The following is a 19,626-nucleotide window of genomic DNA, read 5'->3' as shown; positions in this document are numbered from 1 at the left end:
AACAGAGCCAGACCGTCTTCCACTTCTCTCTCTGCCCTTTTCCCTGTCCAGGTACTAATCTGATGAATTAGTATGAATCAGCCACTTGTGGCACAAAACATCAAATAATAAAATGAAAAGCATGCTTTTTGGCTGGTTTGAAATCCTACAATAAGATCATGCCTTTCAATTGCAGACTACTGCTTAATCCATCATCTAAAAATCTAAAGATTATAACTCAACTGCAGACCTATTAGAACAGGGATTTCTCATAAGCTTCTTATAGGAGCAGTGGACTGAGAAGCAGTGACGGAAAACAACAGGTTGGAAACTGATAAAACAAAAATTTGTTGTCTCAACTAAACAACTAAAATATGGCTTTTTATGCAGGAGTTGCAGGTAGAAAAGTATAAAGTTTTCTACCTGTTCACTGCTATGTGTGCTAAAACATGCACTCCCACCACCTTGAACACACCGTCACTATGGAGACATATGAAAGCTTCTTAAACTTGTTGGATAGATGGATTGGGTTAACTAAAGGGGAATCCTTGAAAAAAATGCAACAAAGATGAAATGCAATCACCTCACACTAAATAAGAATTTGTAAAAAGCCTTGAACAGTGATTTTCACAGACATAGACATTGAGCACCAATTGTTAAGCAAAACAAATTAGACTTCACGTATGCAAAGCTGGTAGAAATGTAGTGCTAAGTATTTACAGCAGGATTTGAATCAAAACGTATAAGTATTGACTCTGGGAAGGGATGGATGACAACGCTTTTTCTAAAAAGTTTTAAAAGCCCTGCATCCTGTCCTTTGCCTGCGCATTGTAAGAAAAGCATTGTGAAGTATGAATACTTTTGTATCAAACTGTTCACTGAGTTGAATAAAGAGAAAAGCCACGCATGCATGAGAAGAGTTTGTGCCAAAATTAGCAAGAGAAAAAATGAAAACTAAATCGCAACTGCTTAATTTTCCTCAATATTTTAGCTGCGTCTGCATCTGCAAATTCAATCTGACACTTGCTCATAAATTCTTCATAAGGCCACAATAGTTCAGAGGAAAGACAGAGGACATCAATTCCAGTTAATTCCCAATTTGCATCAATGCAGCAGATGCTAGCACAAGCATTGATAGGCCAGTTAATGTGCAACTGGGACATCATGTTGGGATGATGGCAAGAAAGTAACTAAATAAGAGCATGTCAGCACAAAAAACTAAATAAGCAAAACATTTTCACATCTCAGAATACTGATTAAAAGACAATAAATTGACAATCAAAAAGTAAAAATGAATCAAGGAAAACTACTAGAAAAAGTAAAGAAAAAAACAGAAAGTGTTCATAGAAGATTTATTGGTGTAAGATGGGACTCAAAGGGAAACAGGATGAATAAGAGAGTCCCCTCATATGGTACTGTGTGATACGAGATAATCAAAAAATAAAAGCAAGAGAATAATAACCAGGAATTCACACCAAAGCATTGCTGTTCTGAAGGTTTGTATAGACCATAACGTGAGTGATTTACATGTGAAAAGGCAAGATTTAAAAGCATGACATGTCCACTTTAAAAGAAATGTTACTTTGCAATGCGATGGTTTGGAATTAGCCTCTTGTTTCTTTAAGAAGTGCCTGCTCTTTACACCTCTGCTTCAGTTCATCATGATAACAGTTGTTTTTCAAGCCTTAACAATGTTTCACTGAGAAGTCATTCGTATGATGAGCTCATCTAACTCACAGTTCCACCAGTTGTTTGCTAATTGCTGCTGCTAGTCTGGAGGAGCTAAGTAGTGGTGTCATGAGGGATAGGTGGTCTGTTTTGAGAAAACTCTGCTTGTAAACTGCAGCTTCGTCAAAAAGGCAGCACTTCCTGAATGGTTGTCATGGGATTTCAAGGATTTCTCAAGCATGAATCAAGGTAACACTCCAGGTATTTTGTTGATGAGAGAATAACATTATACCACAATTTAAAGCTCAAAGTAGTTAATTTTACATAACACTGCTCCTTTAAAATCAACCGATTACAGGTAAAACAGAAGTGAACATCTCCCTGCAAGACGTGATCTTGAATCCAAACCTCAGTGTACCTTTCTGTAATGCTAAGTTACATATGTTTTGTGATGATTTTAAACATGAGCTGCATTGTTGGGCTTGACAAAAGTTTTAGCCCTAATGTGATGTTTTGTCCATGTGGAATCACAGATGACATTTCAGGACTTATAATAAATATTGGATCAATTAGAAATATTTTGTCTATCTATGGTATGATACTTTCTATCTTTCTGTTCTCAAATGTTAAATGAACTCAAGACTCCATCTGCACAAAAACCAAAAAGCTCTGTTTTAAGAAATCACTAAATTCAGGTTTTCTTTTTATTCTGATTATTGTTTTAAATTTATGTTAAATAAATGCACCGTAAATAAAATACAAAAAGTCCTATATCTCTCAAAGTTAGAGAAAACATAATTAACATTTTTGTATCACCAACCAGGGTCTTTTTGCATGTTGGTGACAAATTGACAAATATATCGGAGCCTGAATGAGTCCAACTGTTTCCTCAACAGTAATAGAAGTTTAATCACAGCCTGGTTATTGTTGCGGAAACACACACAGCAGAAAGGAAAGGATGAGACAGAGAGAGGGAGACTCATCTGCTGCTGCTGCTGTTTAATTTCAAAAATGAAATCGTCTCAGAGAATTTGATACATATGTTAATGTACACACACACTCCCAAAAACTTTGAATGCGTGCATGAGACAATTATCTTTGTGTTTGACTATGCATGAAAAGTAACGACACACATGCAAACACGCACACACCCACACCCACCCACACATATGGTGTTTCATACTCCATTGTTCCTCTCTGTTTGTGTGGCAAGCATAACTTATGTTGCATTTTAACCTCCTGTTGAAGCATTCCCTGTTACAGATATAAAATACGCCGCCACTTTAGCTGACATCACTCACAGGCCAGTGAACAGCTGGAGAAGGAGGCTGGTCAGCTGAACAAAGAAACAACAAACAAGCATGGGAGCAAAAAAGTGCAACGCTCTCTTCAGAAAAACCAGCAGCAAATTTTCTGTTGGACAAACTGGAGCGCTGGAAAACAGAAACATGCTTTCTCCATTATAGCCTGGTAAGCTCACCACTGTACAACATTATTAAATATCTAGCCAATAATATCAATGTTTGTCCTTTTGTGGGTATTACCTCTAGTTGCTGCCATGTGTGTGTGAGGTTGTGTATTTTGACGTGTAAGTTGCTCGGTAGTTCAGTCCCACTCCTCTTCAGACTGGCAGCTTGCCTGAGCAGACTCGTCTTCCGGCTCTCCATCAGCAGCAGCTCAGCCAGGCTGCTCTGGAGAGGAAGAAACATGCAAAACACAGAGCACACAGAGAAACATTACATATTGCTTTTGCTATTAATGTCTTTCACATTCAATTCTGGATATTAACAACCTCACTGGGTTTATTAAAAAGGTATATATTTTGTACACATTTTTTATTATTCACTGTTTTGTTTTATTATCATTTGATGATTTTATGGTGACATGTTCAAGGGACTGGCAGCAGATTTCACTTTACATGCATAGACCACATTATGGTAAAAACTGCTGCAGTCATCTAGAGGTACAAACATTATTTGATGGCAGGATGCTGAGTGTTTATGGAACTGTTTCTTTTCTTGAATAGACATGGCTTTGCAACACAAAGTCTTGTCGAATAGTTCACTTCTATTTATTCTGGTTTGTGCTTTTGTACCAAGTCAGATGGAATAAAATAGCAAACTTTCAATCTCTGAAATCCCTCTGCCAGTAAGTTTAGAGAAACAGTTACGCTGCTGCCTTTTCCTTCCTTTGTAATTGACAACTACAAGCATTTTTACAAAAGAGCCAGTTTAAAATCAAACAGAACTGCAATCTATTTCACATACATTGTGACTAGCATCTAAAATCATAATAGTTTATAAACCCATAAACTGCCACCATCCTGTTAGTAAGATAACAAGAGAAAGTTTCCTTTCTTTTTCCTTTATCTTGTTTTTAGGTTTGTTTCTGATTTCCTCCCTTTCTGCTCAACTCAACCACAGTCAGGTTAGAGATGTAGAAGTCCACAGAGGCCATATGACAATATTCAATGGTCAAATCATGACATCACTGAAGCCACAACCCCTTAGAACAGGAATTGTAAAGTTTTACTTTAACAGTTCCTAGCTGACCCTCATGGTCTAATCAACATGGAAGAGGTATTGGTGTAACTTGGTTTCCAACACTGAGCCGTTTTAATGGAGGATGTGGGTGTGATGAAGACAGATGTCACTCTGATGCCAACCACTGGGCTCTAAAGTCCACATAGTTCAGCCAAGCTGCACCAAACTTACTGTGATCGAAAATACATAGACACACAACAAAATTTCACAAAGGTAGCAGTGTTAGTCTATCAACCACACTGGTAGGATTTGTTATTTTTTCAAATGTTATTTTTAAAGGGGTTTTTTGTACTCTTGTCAGTGAGAAAAAAAGTTATCTTTTGTATGCAAGTATCTGGCTTCAGCTGGATATATTTGTTATAGATCAATTTTAATTTCTTGAAAATCTGGTTTTCTGTTTCCATTGCTTGCTTCATACTTGCAGTGTGTTGTATTAGACTGGACATTATGGGTATCTTTCTTCAATTTTCTTATATTTTGCTGTATTTATTTGCTGTTTTGTTTATAGCAATGACATATTTTTCCTAACTTCAAATTTTATGTTTTCAGATCACATTTTTGTTGTTGTTCTTGTTTAACCCACAGAGGTAAATGTTCTATCTTTAGTAACTTTACTGTAAAACTGTTCGTCCCGTTCACTTGTGTTTGCCTAATTCATCAGTTTTTTTCCATGTGTTTCCATCTGTCTCCTCTCGTAAATCCTGCAATAGCTCCATCTTTTTTTACTTAATTTTCTGCCTCTCTTTTTTCTTTCCCCTCTTTTCATTTTCTGCATCAATAGCTACTTGATTCTACTTTTCCCTTGTCCTTTATCATTAACGCCTGTGCCTGTTTGAATATTTAAATGTCTCTGCTCTGCCTGCATGTGTGTGTGTGTGTGTGTGTGCATGTATCTGTGTGTGCGTATGAGTGTGTTTTGCTGCGCTGTCATCAAAAAGGTGGTGGCCATTTTTCAATGTCAACTATTCTGATGGAGATGCTATTGCTCTTCACTTCATGGCCATCCATCCCCTTCAGATAGCTAATAGCCACGCCACAAAAACAAGGAATCAATGGCAAAAAAAAAGAAAACAAGTGGAAAGTAAATATGTCAGCGTCACATTCCTCTAACAGTGAGGAAATTATACAATTTATCTGCTGATGGCAAATATTGATTTAAAAAGGGGACATGGAGCTGGTGGGGAAGAAGAAGAGCGTTGCTGTTTTGTTGTTGTTTGTGTGAAAGACGCCACTGATGCAAAGTCAAAGAGGGAGAGGGGGAGCGTGTAGGATAGACGTGTTGATTAAAATGCATGAGATTCAAAGTTTGAGATAAGTGCTGAGAGAGGGATCTTGGTAAAATAGGAGAGTGGAAGGAGGTGGGTGGGGGGGGGTAGATGCATGGATGGCTAGTTGTGATGTATTCATGCCCCCAGTCAGTCTTCATGCAAGGATGGACTCAGAAGCGCTGGCCTGGAGACCAAAAAACGCAAAGGAGGAAGAGGAAGACAAAAAAGCAGATTGAGGAAAAGAGAAAGGAGGAGATGAAGAAATGTAACAAATAAATGTGAAAACTTGTCAACACTAAAAGAAACATAAAGACTCAGGCCAAACATCACAGAAAAACCCACCCAGAAAATTTGCTTGCACACAACAAAGGTACGAAAGGCTTCCAAGCTGAGCAATAACAGAACTTAAGAACGTAAAAGTTTGCTGTATGAGAAAAGAGAAACAAAATAACAACTTGAACTTCATCTAACAAACCAGAGCACTGAGCCATGTTGGCATCTCAGGTTGTCATGACACTAGAAACGAAACGTTACGAAAGGAGACTATCACGCTTTCAACAAAACGAAGAAAATGTACTGTGATCATTGACAAATTGGTGATTTATACTGCAACATGAAAAAGAGCAGAAATCCCAAAAATATGACGCGTGACCAAATCAAAAGTCCAAAAATGTTTTCAAAAGATAAGATGTTTTTAAATATATTTCATTTTATCAATAGTATCAAGAAAAGTCAGACAGAAAAAAAATGCATGTTTTTTTTGCTTTACCAAAAAACAGACTTAGGCACAGCCATTCATTAAACTTGTCTAAATACAGCAAATGTTTCAAAGATTGTCTGTTTTGAATATGACAGAGAAAGAAAAAAAATTCTAGATAAACAAAATAGAAAAAATTTTATCCAAAACATTAGGAAAATGTCCAGCTTTCTTTTCTTAGAGTAAACATTTGAGACTGTTTTTTGGATCTGCAATTATTTGCTCTTTTCTGTGTTGTTTCACTGGAAAATGACATGTCTAATTTATTGGAGTGGAGATAAAAAGAAAAAATATCATATTTTTGCATTTTTTTTTAATCAATAAGAAGCCTCCGTGAATAGTTTCAACTTGCTGAAGATGGCTTGTGGTACAAAATGTTTGAATAAATTTGCTATGGATGATTCTATGTTTTGTTCTCGTGTTAGTTCTGTGCTTAGCTGTGTCTCTATTCTGGAAGGAGCCGCAGCCCAAGCTACAACTACCAAAACCGTTCTTTGTTTTTTTCATGCCCAAAGAAGTCATAACTGAAAGGGTTTTCTGCCTTTCCAAGACAGCTGTGGCAGATTGTCTCTCTGACTGTGGTTCTGCTGAAAGGGAGGGACTTTTCTCATCTGTCGATCACCTTAGGTTCCTTAGATTGACTATTTATTCATTTATTTATTTTTGCTAATTAGCTTAATATGATGTGAAATCTGTGACGAACTGGCAACCAGCACCCCTCCTGACCCTATAGGGACAAGGGTGTAAGAAGATGGATGGATGAATGGATGGATGGATGGACGGACAGACATGAAATTTGCAACAGTTGTATGTCAGGTGATGTGTACCCCATTCGTTGAATCCCCAGTATGATCGGGATGTTTGCTATTAAATTAGTTATTATACTAAGTAATATATGCGCTGATTCTTCTGTTTCTCAACTGCTTGGAACAGAAACTTTATCAAAACATATTTTATAGTGCATGTAAAAACTTAGGGGATAAATGTCTTACAAAGCAGAAAAGCGAATAAAAAAGAGGGAGTAGGGAAGAAAAGAAGGATGGGAGCAGGGGAGGAGAGGGTATAGAGGGAAGAAAATCAACAAGCAATCATAACTTTAATTTGGTCTCCATATTAATGAGCACAGAGCTGAAATGTCAGCAAAAAGGCAGTCATACATGAAAAACATCTAATGTAATTTGAACATTAGATTTTTTTCCCTTGCTCTTCTCACAGATTCATCCACCAAATGAGGGAAATTAGAGGCTGCATAGCAGAGCGACTTTGTCAGAAGTGTTAGGGGAGGGATATATTTTCTTTTTCTAGAATGTTTTTTTCAGAATAGTTTTTATTTCTGTTAATAAATGTGGTGGTTTCTGATGTTTGTGACCTCTGTGAATGTTTTTGTTCAGAAGGTTTGAAAGGTTTTGCCTGTGACTGAGGCTTTTTTCCTCATGATTAGATGCAAGAAAGAACATTTAAAACTGAATTATGATGATAATCAATGTGGATGGAAAAATTGCAGAAAAAGCCATTTAAAAATACTGGTTGTTACTGGGAAATACAACTTATAATTGGGCCCATGTTTTCTTCACACAATAACAAGATCAAATCATGTAATTAATTTTGTCCTTAAAATAAACAGGCATTTACAAAAGCCACATGAACAATGACATAAAAATGTTGCTGTGAATTAATAAGTAACAGAGGTCTTCATACAAATATTACCATCATGTTTGTCTGTTTGTTATACTGGATATCTACATGTCTCATTTTCACAATCAGTTCTCCTATTGACTGGAGAAATTCAGACTTTTTATGGTGGGAGTCAGTAACTCTTGTCATCTTGACTGTTTACTGCATGGACCAAAAAGTACAGAGGACTTCATTCACTAACCTCACGATGATGAACCTATGATGATTTTACTTCAGTGCCCAACTTATGGCAAATTAAATCTGCAGCAGGGTAACTAAAATGGTTAAACCATATCCCAATAATTTAAACTCAATGGAAATGCAACACTCGCCATCTTTCAATTTTGGGAAGAGCAGCTATAAAGGACATGATGGGCCTCTCTAGAAATCATAAAATAAATTTTTAAACTGGAGCATCTACAAATTTCTATCAAACTCTAAAACAACAGTATATAAATCTTATAAAGTCTATAAAATGCTACAAGCCACAGAGGCCGCTATGTTCCCAGGTGTTATAACCACTACTTGGATAACAGAAGGCAACATATCTGAAAATGGATCAGTCCATTAGATCATTCATGGATGAATATTGAGCAAACACGAGAGATGCAGAATTTCCCATTTATCAGTTCATCAATCTGTGTTGACTCCTCCATAAAGAGCTGCTGGAAGTTCATTTTACTGTGCTTTTAATGTATTTGTGTATCTAGAACTAAACAGTCTTTCATTATTTTATTGTATGTCATTAACTTTCACCTCTTGTTGATAAAAGGAGAATAAACTAGTGTAATTATACATTTTGCATAAATGTTGACTCTACTTTCTGTGTTGGTGTTAGTTTCTGAAAGTTTAGAAAAGCTTTCTGTCAGAGGAAAAAGTGGGTGAGACTTTGGCATTGCAAATGAGGCAACAACAAAAGACCTGGCAACATGTTTGAATTGTCACCATGGAAACTCGATGAATGAGCCATTTGACTGACCAGTAAATACAGCCTTGCATCGAATCACGTGTGTGTTTGGAGGTTGTGTGGTTGGCTCTCAGGGCATTTGTGCTAAACAAACCGTTTGAGGTCTCTATAAGTCTGTTGAGATAAACACACAAATTTAAAGAAAAAAGATAGGAGAGAGTAAAAACTGAGCAGTATTCAACAGGGATTATTTAAAGCTTAAAGGAAACAATCTCTGCCTTACTTCATAAATTCATTTATGAAGTAAGGCAGAGATTGTTTATAAATTTTCAGATTAAATGGAAAATATCCCTAAAGCTTTCATATAAAACATCTCTCAATTTTTCTTTGTAAGCAGATGACTCATGCATTCAAGTAAATAGAAAGACAAGGCAGAAAAACAACCCAGTAAACATTACCTAAACAACAAACTTCACCTGAAGATGTAAAACTCAGAAAAAAAGAAACAGCACTGATTGTTCCTGAAAGAGAAAGCTCAGGAAAATTCAACTTATTTGAGAGATTTGTAACTCTGGCGTTGCCTTTTTCCTTTTACTGTATTTTCTGGACTACAAGTAGTTCTGCAGTATGAGTTGCATCAGTTGAAAAATGCAAAAACATATATTTTTTGTTCTCTTCATAAGAGAGAGGATATAAGTTGCATTTATTTAGAAATAGTCAAACATGAGGGGAACTTTGTTAATGTCACTGAAAGGTTCTGGTGACACATGGTGTTCAGTAACCTGCTTCTTAAACTCCTAACTGTTGGCTTTCTGTCCAGATACACTGATATCCAATATCTAAATCAAGACTCCAAAACAATGTTTGTTAAAGGAGAAAAAAAATCCAAACCTGCATGTGTGAAAAACTCACCGTAAAATCAGAGAGTTGGACATTTAGTTCAACAGACACCTCATGCAGGAGATTGTTACTTTTGTTACAGTCAGTTACCTATTCTCAAAAAAGTTTGGGATGAACGGGACAAAATGCTTGTGCTAATGTAATAAAGCACAGAAGATGAACTAATCCTTAAATTTCTGCTTTCTGCATAGGCTCTCCTTTCATATGGTGTCACCTGCTCCAAAAGGCTGACTGCTTACTGAATATAAACACGACCTAAAGCAACTAGTGGCTACTTTATGCAAACGCAAAATATAAAGAGCATAAGACATCCCCAATTGCACCTCCTACTATAATCATACAAAGTTGATTATATTTAAAAAAAATAAATAAAAATTCAAAATGCATGAAATATTTATTTAAACCAGATTACTGCATATCATATCGTCTATGCTTGTTTCTTACAAAATCTCTGTGAACAGGCTTGGAGCCAACCTTGGTATGACTTTGGCTCAGTGCTCCACGTCAAACTACTTTTAGTTCCACGTTAGATTTCAGCTTGTTTCTGCCTGTGAGAGAGAGTTAGTGTCAGGTTTCACTCAGAAAGTGTTCCTGGGAAGATGAGGGGGTCTCAAGAGAGACGAGATACAGAGCTGGAGAGAGGAGAGGGGGCGGGGGAGGGGGGAGCTAGTGAGATGCTGCTGAGTCGTGTCTCTTTGTTCTAAAGCAGATATATCCCCGACTTTATCAAGACTGACAGAACAAACGCAGAGGAAACAGCCTCCCACAGGACACATAATCCACACACGCACACGCCCGCAATCACACACACACACACACACAAAGAGTTAGTTCATACTTAGCAACATACACATAGGACAAAATAGTAGAGATATAAAGCAAAGAGATTTTGTAAAAGTTTAGAGGACAGTGATGCTAAACAGATCATGCACATCTCTAAGCACTCATTTACTGACTACTGAACAATGACAGGCGCTAAGTCCAAAGCTTTTAAAGTAAAACAAACTTCTCTGTCCAGAAAAAGACAACTAACTCAACTATGTCAATATTCCATTAACAATATATGTACAACGTTTACAAAACCGTGGGTATTATGTGACCCAGGCAGACCCTCCATCTTGAGACGAAGGGTCTACCAAATATCGCTAACATTTGCAGAAATTTTTACCTCCATCTGAATCTTGTTGCACAGTTTTATTTATTATCCCAGACTGATGACAGCATGGTAGAGTGCAAACTCCTACAAATTTTGACAGAAGAAAATCCAACAGCTGGAAGTCAAAACACACTACACTACAGATAACTTCATGAGGACTGCATTCACCCAAAACAAGCACATTTCCAATATCCAGGCTCCTCTAGTTATGCAGCTGATCCTTGACTTCCTCCCACCTGACAGAGACTACTGTTTCAGACGCTGCCCTCTCTGCAACCCATTCATGGATTCCAGTTTTAAAATACTTCTGTTAGTTCATAAATCACTGAACGGTTTAGCGCCACAATAAATTAAAGATCTGCTGCTGTTGTATCAACCTTCCAGACCGTCCAGGTCTTCTGGTTCTGCTCTGCATCCCCAGAACCACTGAGCTCCTTAGATTCCAGGCTAAAAATTCACACGTTTAGAAGTGCCTGTGCTTAATAAAGAATGAAAAACAGATTAATTGTGGTCTGGACTTTTTATAACTTGTCTTTATTCTGCCACTGTGTTGTGGCAGAATACAGAATGTTTCTCTGTGTTCCTTTTTTGGTTTGTTTATTAGTTGTTATGTTCATGTCAAGTAAAGCACTTTGAACTGACTTAATGCTGAACTCTGCTATGCAAACAAACTTGACTTGTTCATTATGTTGGGATTTTGACTCTAAATTTGAACACCTTTATTACTAAGAACTGAGGAGAACAAACCCTCAGATCCTACTTGCAATATATTAGAAAGAAGTGGAGAATATGATGACAGGGACAAGCAGGTGTTAACTTAGTGATTGCAGAAACAAAAGCCCTTTCTTTGACTGATTCAGAAATTTGACTCCAACATGTTTTTATATGTTCATATTATGTTTTCTTGGAACACAAATCTCTGTTTGTATTTCTAATAACAATTGTTCCATTTACAAAAGAAACAATCTCGCTTTTTAGTCTAGATGATCTCTGACGAGATGTAACCTTCTCAGCACATTTGCTGGAAGAAAAAAAAAAGAAATTGCTAGACAATTTCTACAAAAACAGTGATTGATCTGATTAGTGATGTTGGACTATTATTGCTATTTTTAACCACTTTTTACTGTAAAATTTGTGTAAAGAATAATCTTTAGACCATTGAAATATTGTTCTTTGATTTTCTATTTCTCCACATTTTTCTCCCGTTCACTGACATTTATTTTGCTGTTTTTTTCTTCTTCTTTTCACTTATTCCTGACACGACTGCTGTGAGTTTTATTAAGCTGTTTGTCCTTTTTCTTATTTTTATGTTTTCTTTATTTAGCTACTTTCCATTTGTGTATTTTATTATTTACATTTCCTTTTACTCACTGGAAGTATCAAAATTCTTTCCTATCTTCAAACAAATTCTTTCCCCTCGTTTCGTCTTTCGTTTGCATTTTATTTTCCTTAGCTCTTAGCAGAAGGAGGGTGAGAGCATTACTAACACAGCAAGGATCGTGGCAACAATTACATGTGAAATTAGCCTCGCCTCATAGCCTAGAGTGTAATTCCAACCTTCTGAGGCGTGGCAAAGTCATCTGTCTCTAATTAAAGATTTTCTCTCAACCTCTTTCTTTCCCAGTCTCTCTCTCTGTCTCTCTCTCACAGGTTAAAACTAAACTTTACTTATCCCCCGGTCTCTCTCTTTCAAATATGGTCGGGCTGCTTGAAAGAGTTAGTGAAAAAAATCAAGTCAAGTTCATTTCGGCAACAAGGCAGTTCAAAGTGCATCATATATATATATATATATATATATATATATATATATATATATATATATATATATATATATATATATATATTTATCAGTTATGAGACAAACAACACATATTACATCTTGTCATATGCCATCATCAAAATCATTATGAAAATACACATAAAATATGTTAATCAATGTTCCAACTACTACTGATCTATAGTAAATCTAACCAGATGGGGTTTTAGTGTAGAGTTAAAGGAACTCCGTGTTTTGCCTGTTTTGCAGGGTTTGTTTTTTTTTTTTGTCAGTTTGTTCCAGATTTGTGGTGCATAGAAGCTGAATGTTTCTTCTCCATGTTTGGACCTGAGTGGTCTACAAGGTTGATACAACAACAACAGATCATTAATGTATTGTGGCATTAAGCTACTGAGTGATTTCTGAGCTAACAACAGTATTTTACAGTCTATTCTCTGAGCACAGGGACCAGTGGGAGGACTGTAGAAGAGGATGATGTGCTCTATTTTCCTGCTTTTAGTGAGAACAGCAGCAGCGGTTTGGATCAGCTGTAGCTGATTGATATTTTTTAGGCAAACCTGTGAAAACTCTATTGTGGGGAATCTTGCTTTAATCTTGAAAATATTCTTTAGGTGATAGAAGGCCAACTTTGTAATTATCTTCATGCGTCTCTGAAGGTTATTCAAAGAGACATGTTTCTAGCTTTCACTAGTTTCTAGCTGTTGTAACTGAAGCTGTGTGCTGACTATAGACTTTAGGTACAAAGATATTAACTTCAGTTTTGTTTCTGGGCAGCTGGAGAAAGTTATGGCACATCCACACATTTATCCGTTCTAAGCACCGATGGGTTCAGAGTCACTTGGTGACATCATAATGTATGGTTGTGTATCATCTGTTTAGTTATGTTATCTTATCTTGTTTCTTCTTCACCTGAGCTGGTGGGAGCATGTAGATATAAATAGGAGGGATCCAAGTATTGATCCTTGGGGTACCCCAAAAGTGACTTCTGTCCACTGCGATGAGAAGATACTTACTGAAACAAAAAAATTCCTGTTGTCTTACATTCTCTTGTCTGTAGTCACATTAATTATCTTAACCTTAATTCTACAGAAAAACAGAGCAGATGGGTGCAGTCCTCTAAATGGTGTTTCATTTTGATGCTGGCTTGGACAATTTTTTCTTTTTATGAAATATTTTGATATTCAAAATGTCTCATTTTCTGACTTCTTTTATTGAAAAGTTAATGTATTTCAGTAGCTCAGTTCACTAAGTGAAACATTATGTAGTTTATTTCTACAGGTTGTTTTTAAGCCTTAATTTCTGTTTGTTTTTGTTTCATAATTTAGACATATGATGTATTAAATCTATAAGCAAATAGGCAGATTTCCTGTGAATTATTTGGATTTAAGAAACAAATTGTAAATATTGAATCATAAATATATGGGACTCCACTGTATTTTGAAAGGTAGATGTGATTTTTATTTTTTTTTAAGTCTTCGACACTAGAAGGTTGAGTTCATGTAATGCAACTTTGGCCTTGCTTCCCATATTTATTTGCTTTTACAATGAATATTGTGTGCGAATAGAAAGTTTCCAGTAGTACGAAATAATTATGTTTAAATATTAAATGTCTTTTTTCAAAGGAAGTAGTTTCAATACACCAGTGTGTGCTAATTTATTTAGTGTTTCTTCATTTGGTAAACCAAAGATAACAGCCAGTAAAACACACACAGCTTGTAAGTATGACTTCAGACAGAGCTCCTCTGTCACACTCGCTGTGATTGGTTTTGGAACCTAGTTAATGAGCAGGTGTGTGTATAAGTGGGAAACTGTGTGAGTGTGTGTGTACCAGTGGTTCAGTGCTCCATCAGAGCACCATGGGCTATTTGAAATGAGAATTTAGCGGCAGGGATGCACACACACACATTCACATATACACTCTCCTGATAGCCACTGTAATTAGTTGGACTCTACTGGAACTCGCCGCAGGGAGAACGACAGAGAAAGAGGAGGAGAGGGAGGGAAGCAAGAAGGAGTGGAGCTATATCTGTGATGACTTAATGCAAAGAAATAACGTCAAATTAAATCTTAAATGGAATTTCTTGATTTGTCCACTGGGAGACATGTATTATCCCTACACCTTTTCACTTTTAAAGTTTTTTAACATGCAGTCAAACAAAGTCTGACTGCATGACTGTCAGAGCTACAACGATGTACATCAACATACCAAACATAATTTATTTTATGTAAGCAGCATGGAAATTATGAATGAGGGTCAGTCAAATTTGCTGAAAAGCAAACTTTCCTGTTTACGCATTAGTCAGCTGATCAGTAACTACAGTAGATGTCTGTTTACATTTATTCATTTGTTTTTGTTTTTGTAGGTTCCTTTTCACATTAAATAAGGTGTCTAAGAATGCATTCTGATTTCATGTATTATTGCTGTGGGGTAGAAACTTTATTTGATTCTGTTGGTCCTAATATTCTTTCTTTTATGCCATCTTCCCACCTGCATCAGTTTAAGCAGAAAATGCCCAGGGTGAGAAATGTCTTTTCAAATACTTTGTGCTATTTACTGTAAACTTTTTTTAGTTTTATACTGGTAAGAGGCCACTGTGCAGACCCAAAACTTATCTGTCCTTAAAAATCTTACAGAATGAACTGCAGAGTCTCACAGAGTAATGTCTTAGTTTTTCTATTGGACCTTTTTCTGCTAAGACCAAATCTTGAATGAATGCAAAACAACAGATGGATTTTCCTGCAGTTACTTTTAGACTACTTGGTGAATATAGACGTTTTACTCCCTTTTTATAATATAACAAGAAAACATTTTGTTTATTTTAATTTATATGGATCAAATGTATTCTATTAGTGGTTGCATGCATCACTACACACATCGGAATCAAAGAACATACAAAAACTCCTCAGCAGCTATTCTCCCGCCTATCCAAGGTTGATAAGTGAATCCATCTACAACATCACAATAAACAGTAGAGTCTCAGCCTGCCAAGGCTGTTCGCACAACAACTGTCAGCCAAGCTTTCCCTTTCCGGAGGACACAAATCCCTCACACATACACACACAGTCACATATCTTACTCTTCCCCAGTTTCAATTCACACACATCACATACACGCACACACACTTGCAGAAACATTTTGGGAAAAGAACAACTTTTGTTTGGCCCTGGCATTACTATGGTTACAAGGCCGAGTTCTGTGTTCAAGGGAATCACTGCAAGGTTCTTTAATAGTCACACGGAGTGAAAAAACAAAATGCAACTGAATGAAAACACCGGAAGGTAGGATTTTTTTTTTTTTTCTTTGACATGGCACTCAAAACAGGCAAGCTGAAGATGTTTCCCTTCAACACATGCAGCAGCGGGAGTTGTTGTGATTGGTGGATTTCTGCTTAATATGTCATTTGGAGTGATCAGACAACTGACAAAACACTAGATCTTCATTGGGAGGCGGTCTGCATTTATTCAACCTAACAATCAAGATAAATTAGCATTAGCAGATAGCATGAGCCACAGATCTCTAGCCCAATCTGTACAAAATAACAGTCCATGTTAGCATATGTCGCAACATGTAGTCGTAACAAAACACCGTCAAATGTTATTATGGTGTAAGAAAGACTTGGGTGGAAACACACTTCACTGTCAAAAGTATTTGCTCACCCATCCAAATACTCGGAGTCAAGTGTTCCAATCACTTCCATGGCCACAGGCAGGGCCGCCGCCAGGAATCTTGGGCCCCATGACAAAAATTCAGATTGCCCCCCACGCAGCTGCTGTTACAATTTTTTTAAGTCTATTTGACCTACAAAAAGCATCACAATTTTAAAGGCTTGCAAATGCATTGCTTTCTTTGGTCCAGTTCACATACAGTATGCAAGTAGGTTGGTTACTTTTTTTCTCTTACTGAAATGGCTCTCTCCACAAGCACCAGTCATAGGCAACGTGCAAAATATAAATAAAGCAATCCGGACTTCTAAACAAATGCTTTGTAGTTGCATTTTATTCAAGCTGCAATATATAACTTTTAAAAATATATGTTTTCTCCACATTTGTTAAACTGTCACCATGTCGTGCCAGTTTGTTATGAGACAGATAATCTGTGAAAACAATCAATGTCCTCCACCTCCTCCCTGAACTACTATTGCAAGCTAAAGTAATGCAACATTCCGGTCAAAACAGCCAATCAGAACCAGTAGGAGGGTCTTAGCGCTGTCAATCAACCTCATTCATTCACTGCTAAATGTACTAATGGTGGAAAAACAACTTATCATTACAGGAAAACCGTTTATCTGCCGTCATTGGTAGCTATGCTAACTATACTGACCATTCACAAGCTATGCTGTGCAAGCTACAGCATAGGGATGAGCAGCCACCTGAGATTGTGATTGACTGCACTAAAACTCTCTTGTCTCTGATTAGTTGTTTCTAGATAGTACTAGAAGGCAGAGGAAATAGATTTTTCACAGATTATCTCTGATGCCATACTGTCACAACATAATGAGAGTTTTAACAAATATGTAAAAAACTTTTTTTTTTTCTTTTTTTTTAATTACATACTGCAGCTTTAATTTAACTAGTGCGAAGAGGTCACCAACTATCTGCAGAGTCAGTTACTACAGACCTCCAAACTTCATGTGTCCTTCAGATTAGCCCAAGAACAGTGGTCAGAGTGCTTCATGGAATGGGCTTCCATGGTATCCAGCTGTATCCAAGGATCCGAGCATCACCAAGTGCAATGCAAAGCGTCAGATGCAGTGGTGTAAAGCCACCGCCACTGGACTCTAGAGCAGCGGAAGCGCTTTCTCTGAAGTGATGAATCGTGCTTCTCAATTTGGTAATGTCATGGATAAGTTAACCTGCTTTAGCTGCATAATGTGGACCAAAGTCATATTGAACCATACAGATTATCAATGGGAGGCCACTTATGTGAGTCAAAGCAGGTGATCCAATATTTCCGGCAATATAGTGTATTTTAAGACCTCTCATTAATACGGAAAGGAAAAATAAGCATTTGAACCGTATAAATAAGAGGACTAAAGTGGATCATAAAACTTGCCTTTTCCAAGTGGAGAAAATAATTAAAGGACAGAAGAATTACTTCAATTTTGTTTCTTGCTCAACTGAAAAAAGTTGCAACATATCCTCGCATTGACTTGTTTTATGGATCTACTTAGCACTTGAATGGGTTCATATTAACCTGTTGACATTGAAATGTAGAGCTTATCTATTATTTGTTTCATCTGAGCTAATGGGAATTGTATAAGGGGCAATTTTATAATATCAGAATGTGAATTAGTCCCATCATTACAAGGGGAATGGTAGAAAGATATTGCATAGTACATTTTATAAAAATTAAATTAATAAAATTTTGTACATTTTGTATTTTATTCTTATAGTAGGGTAGTCACCTACTGGTATAACTCGATTAAGCATTTTAATAAATCTATAGATCTGTCCTGTAGATTTAAATGTAATTCTAATGTGACGTAAAAGTGTACAGGTCTTGACGCACACAAATTATTTTTAAATTTTCACTTAAAGTTACACAGAAATGCAGATTCAGTGCTTTAGGTAGGCCATTTAAGAAAGTATTTGCCAATCTGGTGTGAAGAGAGAAAATATTAGACAATAATACTGCAAAGTAATGTTATATAATACTCTGGAAGAAAAAAAATGTTACCCTTTAAAATGTTGAAAAGACAAAAATTTAGGAGATGACATTGAAAATTCAGAACAATTGAATACACTGTGGTAAGTTCCACTAAATGTATTTAGCTTGTTAGATTCTTTTGAACAGAGATTTGCTATATACAGATGCACAATGGACTGGCAGATGGATTCAGATAAAGTGTGGGAAACAAAAAACATGACGTCTCTGTCCACAGGCTTTTTCTAACATGAAGGTATAAAATAATCCATATGTGAGCAGCATGCAGCGTAGACCTGTCTGCAGACCTGTCTCTGCAAGTCGCTGTGGTGAAGAGGGCAAGAAAGAGTATACCAAAGCGACCTTGGACTAGGCGAAGAAATACTGTTGAGATCAACATCAATAATTCAGCAGAAGAGTTGACACATCAAAAAAATGAGAGAGAGAAAGTGAAAAAGGAGAAGACAATGCCCACTGATTCTGGAGTCATCTAAAATTCATGCATGCATCATCGCTGCCATGAATATTCATTAGGAGATGAATATTTAAGTGTGACTCCTATGGAGAAATTAAGTTCATCTTTACACTTATCAATAATTCGCAGGCCAGGTGACTCTCATCAAGCAAATAAATAAATCATGCCGTTGTGTGCACACACACAGGCGAGCAAGCGCATAGACAAACACACGCCTACACACACACACCCACACAGAAACACACAGAGTAAGGCGGAAAAACAAAGAAAAGGAAATTGTTGAAAACCACACAAAGTTATGATTCTTCATAGTTATGTTCTGGTTCAAATGGAAGACGTCTTCATTCCCTACAGCCAGTGCATATGGAAACCACCTTGATATTTCATGTAACATGATTCCGCAAATATTTGCATCATTGACTTGTTCTGTTATGGCCTTTGATGACAAATGACTGCAAACATCTAATTCAAGGGATTATCAGATTGGGCAAGTAGTCATAGTAGCTCATGACTACAAGTGGGAAAGAGGAGGGTGGTCTATCCAGAGTAACTGACGGTTTGTGAATATTTTAGTGTTCACTCATATCTATCTGGTGCGTATTGTCTGATCTTGGCTCTCTGGTTCAGTTTGTATTTCCCATCGTTAGGTAAAATAATTTGCTTTGTGGTAATATGTTCAGTTGATCCTTTCTAATCAGCATTTAGACTGTCTTTGCTTTTTGTTTTGGAAATGGACTGCTTTTAATCACTTATAGCATGAGAAGATTGACAGGATCACAGACCTAAAGGTTGCAGTTTTTAAAGTAGGGTCAGAGGTTTCTAAGTACAAATTTATTTGTCAGTCAGCTGTAATTCAAATCCAGAGCAGAAATGCTGTT

At 36.7% G+C, this 19,626-nt stretch overlaps 1 protein-coding gene across 4 annotated transcripts in view; it reads right to left on the bottom strand.

Annotated features, from left to right (window-relative positions):
- akap6 (A kinase (PRKA) anchor protein 6) overlaps positions 1–19,626 on the bottom strand; it is a 168,739-nt gene that overhangs the window by 40,551 nt on the left and 108,562 nt on the right. For all 4 annotated transcript variants that reach the window (XM_044142656.1, XM_044142658.1, XM_044142659.1 and 1 more), the window contains one exon: positions 3,192–3,338. In XM_044142656.1, the coding sequence (XP_043998591.1) occupies positions 3,192–3,338 (147 nt within the window). The remainder of the gene's footprint in view (positions 1–3,191; positions 3,339–19,626) is intronic.

Source organism: Gambusia affinis, linkage group LG16 (genome assembly GCF_019740435.1).
Source record: "Gambusia affinis linkage group LG16, SWU_Gaff_1.0, whole genome shotgun sequence".
Lineage (NCBI taxonomy): Eukaryota > Metazoa > Chordata > Actinopteri > Cyprinodontiformes > Poeciliidae > Gambusia > Gambusia affinis.
This window is presented reverse-complemented; position numbering and strand designations above follow the sequence as displayed.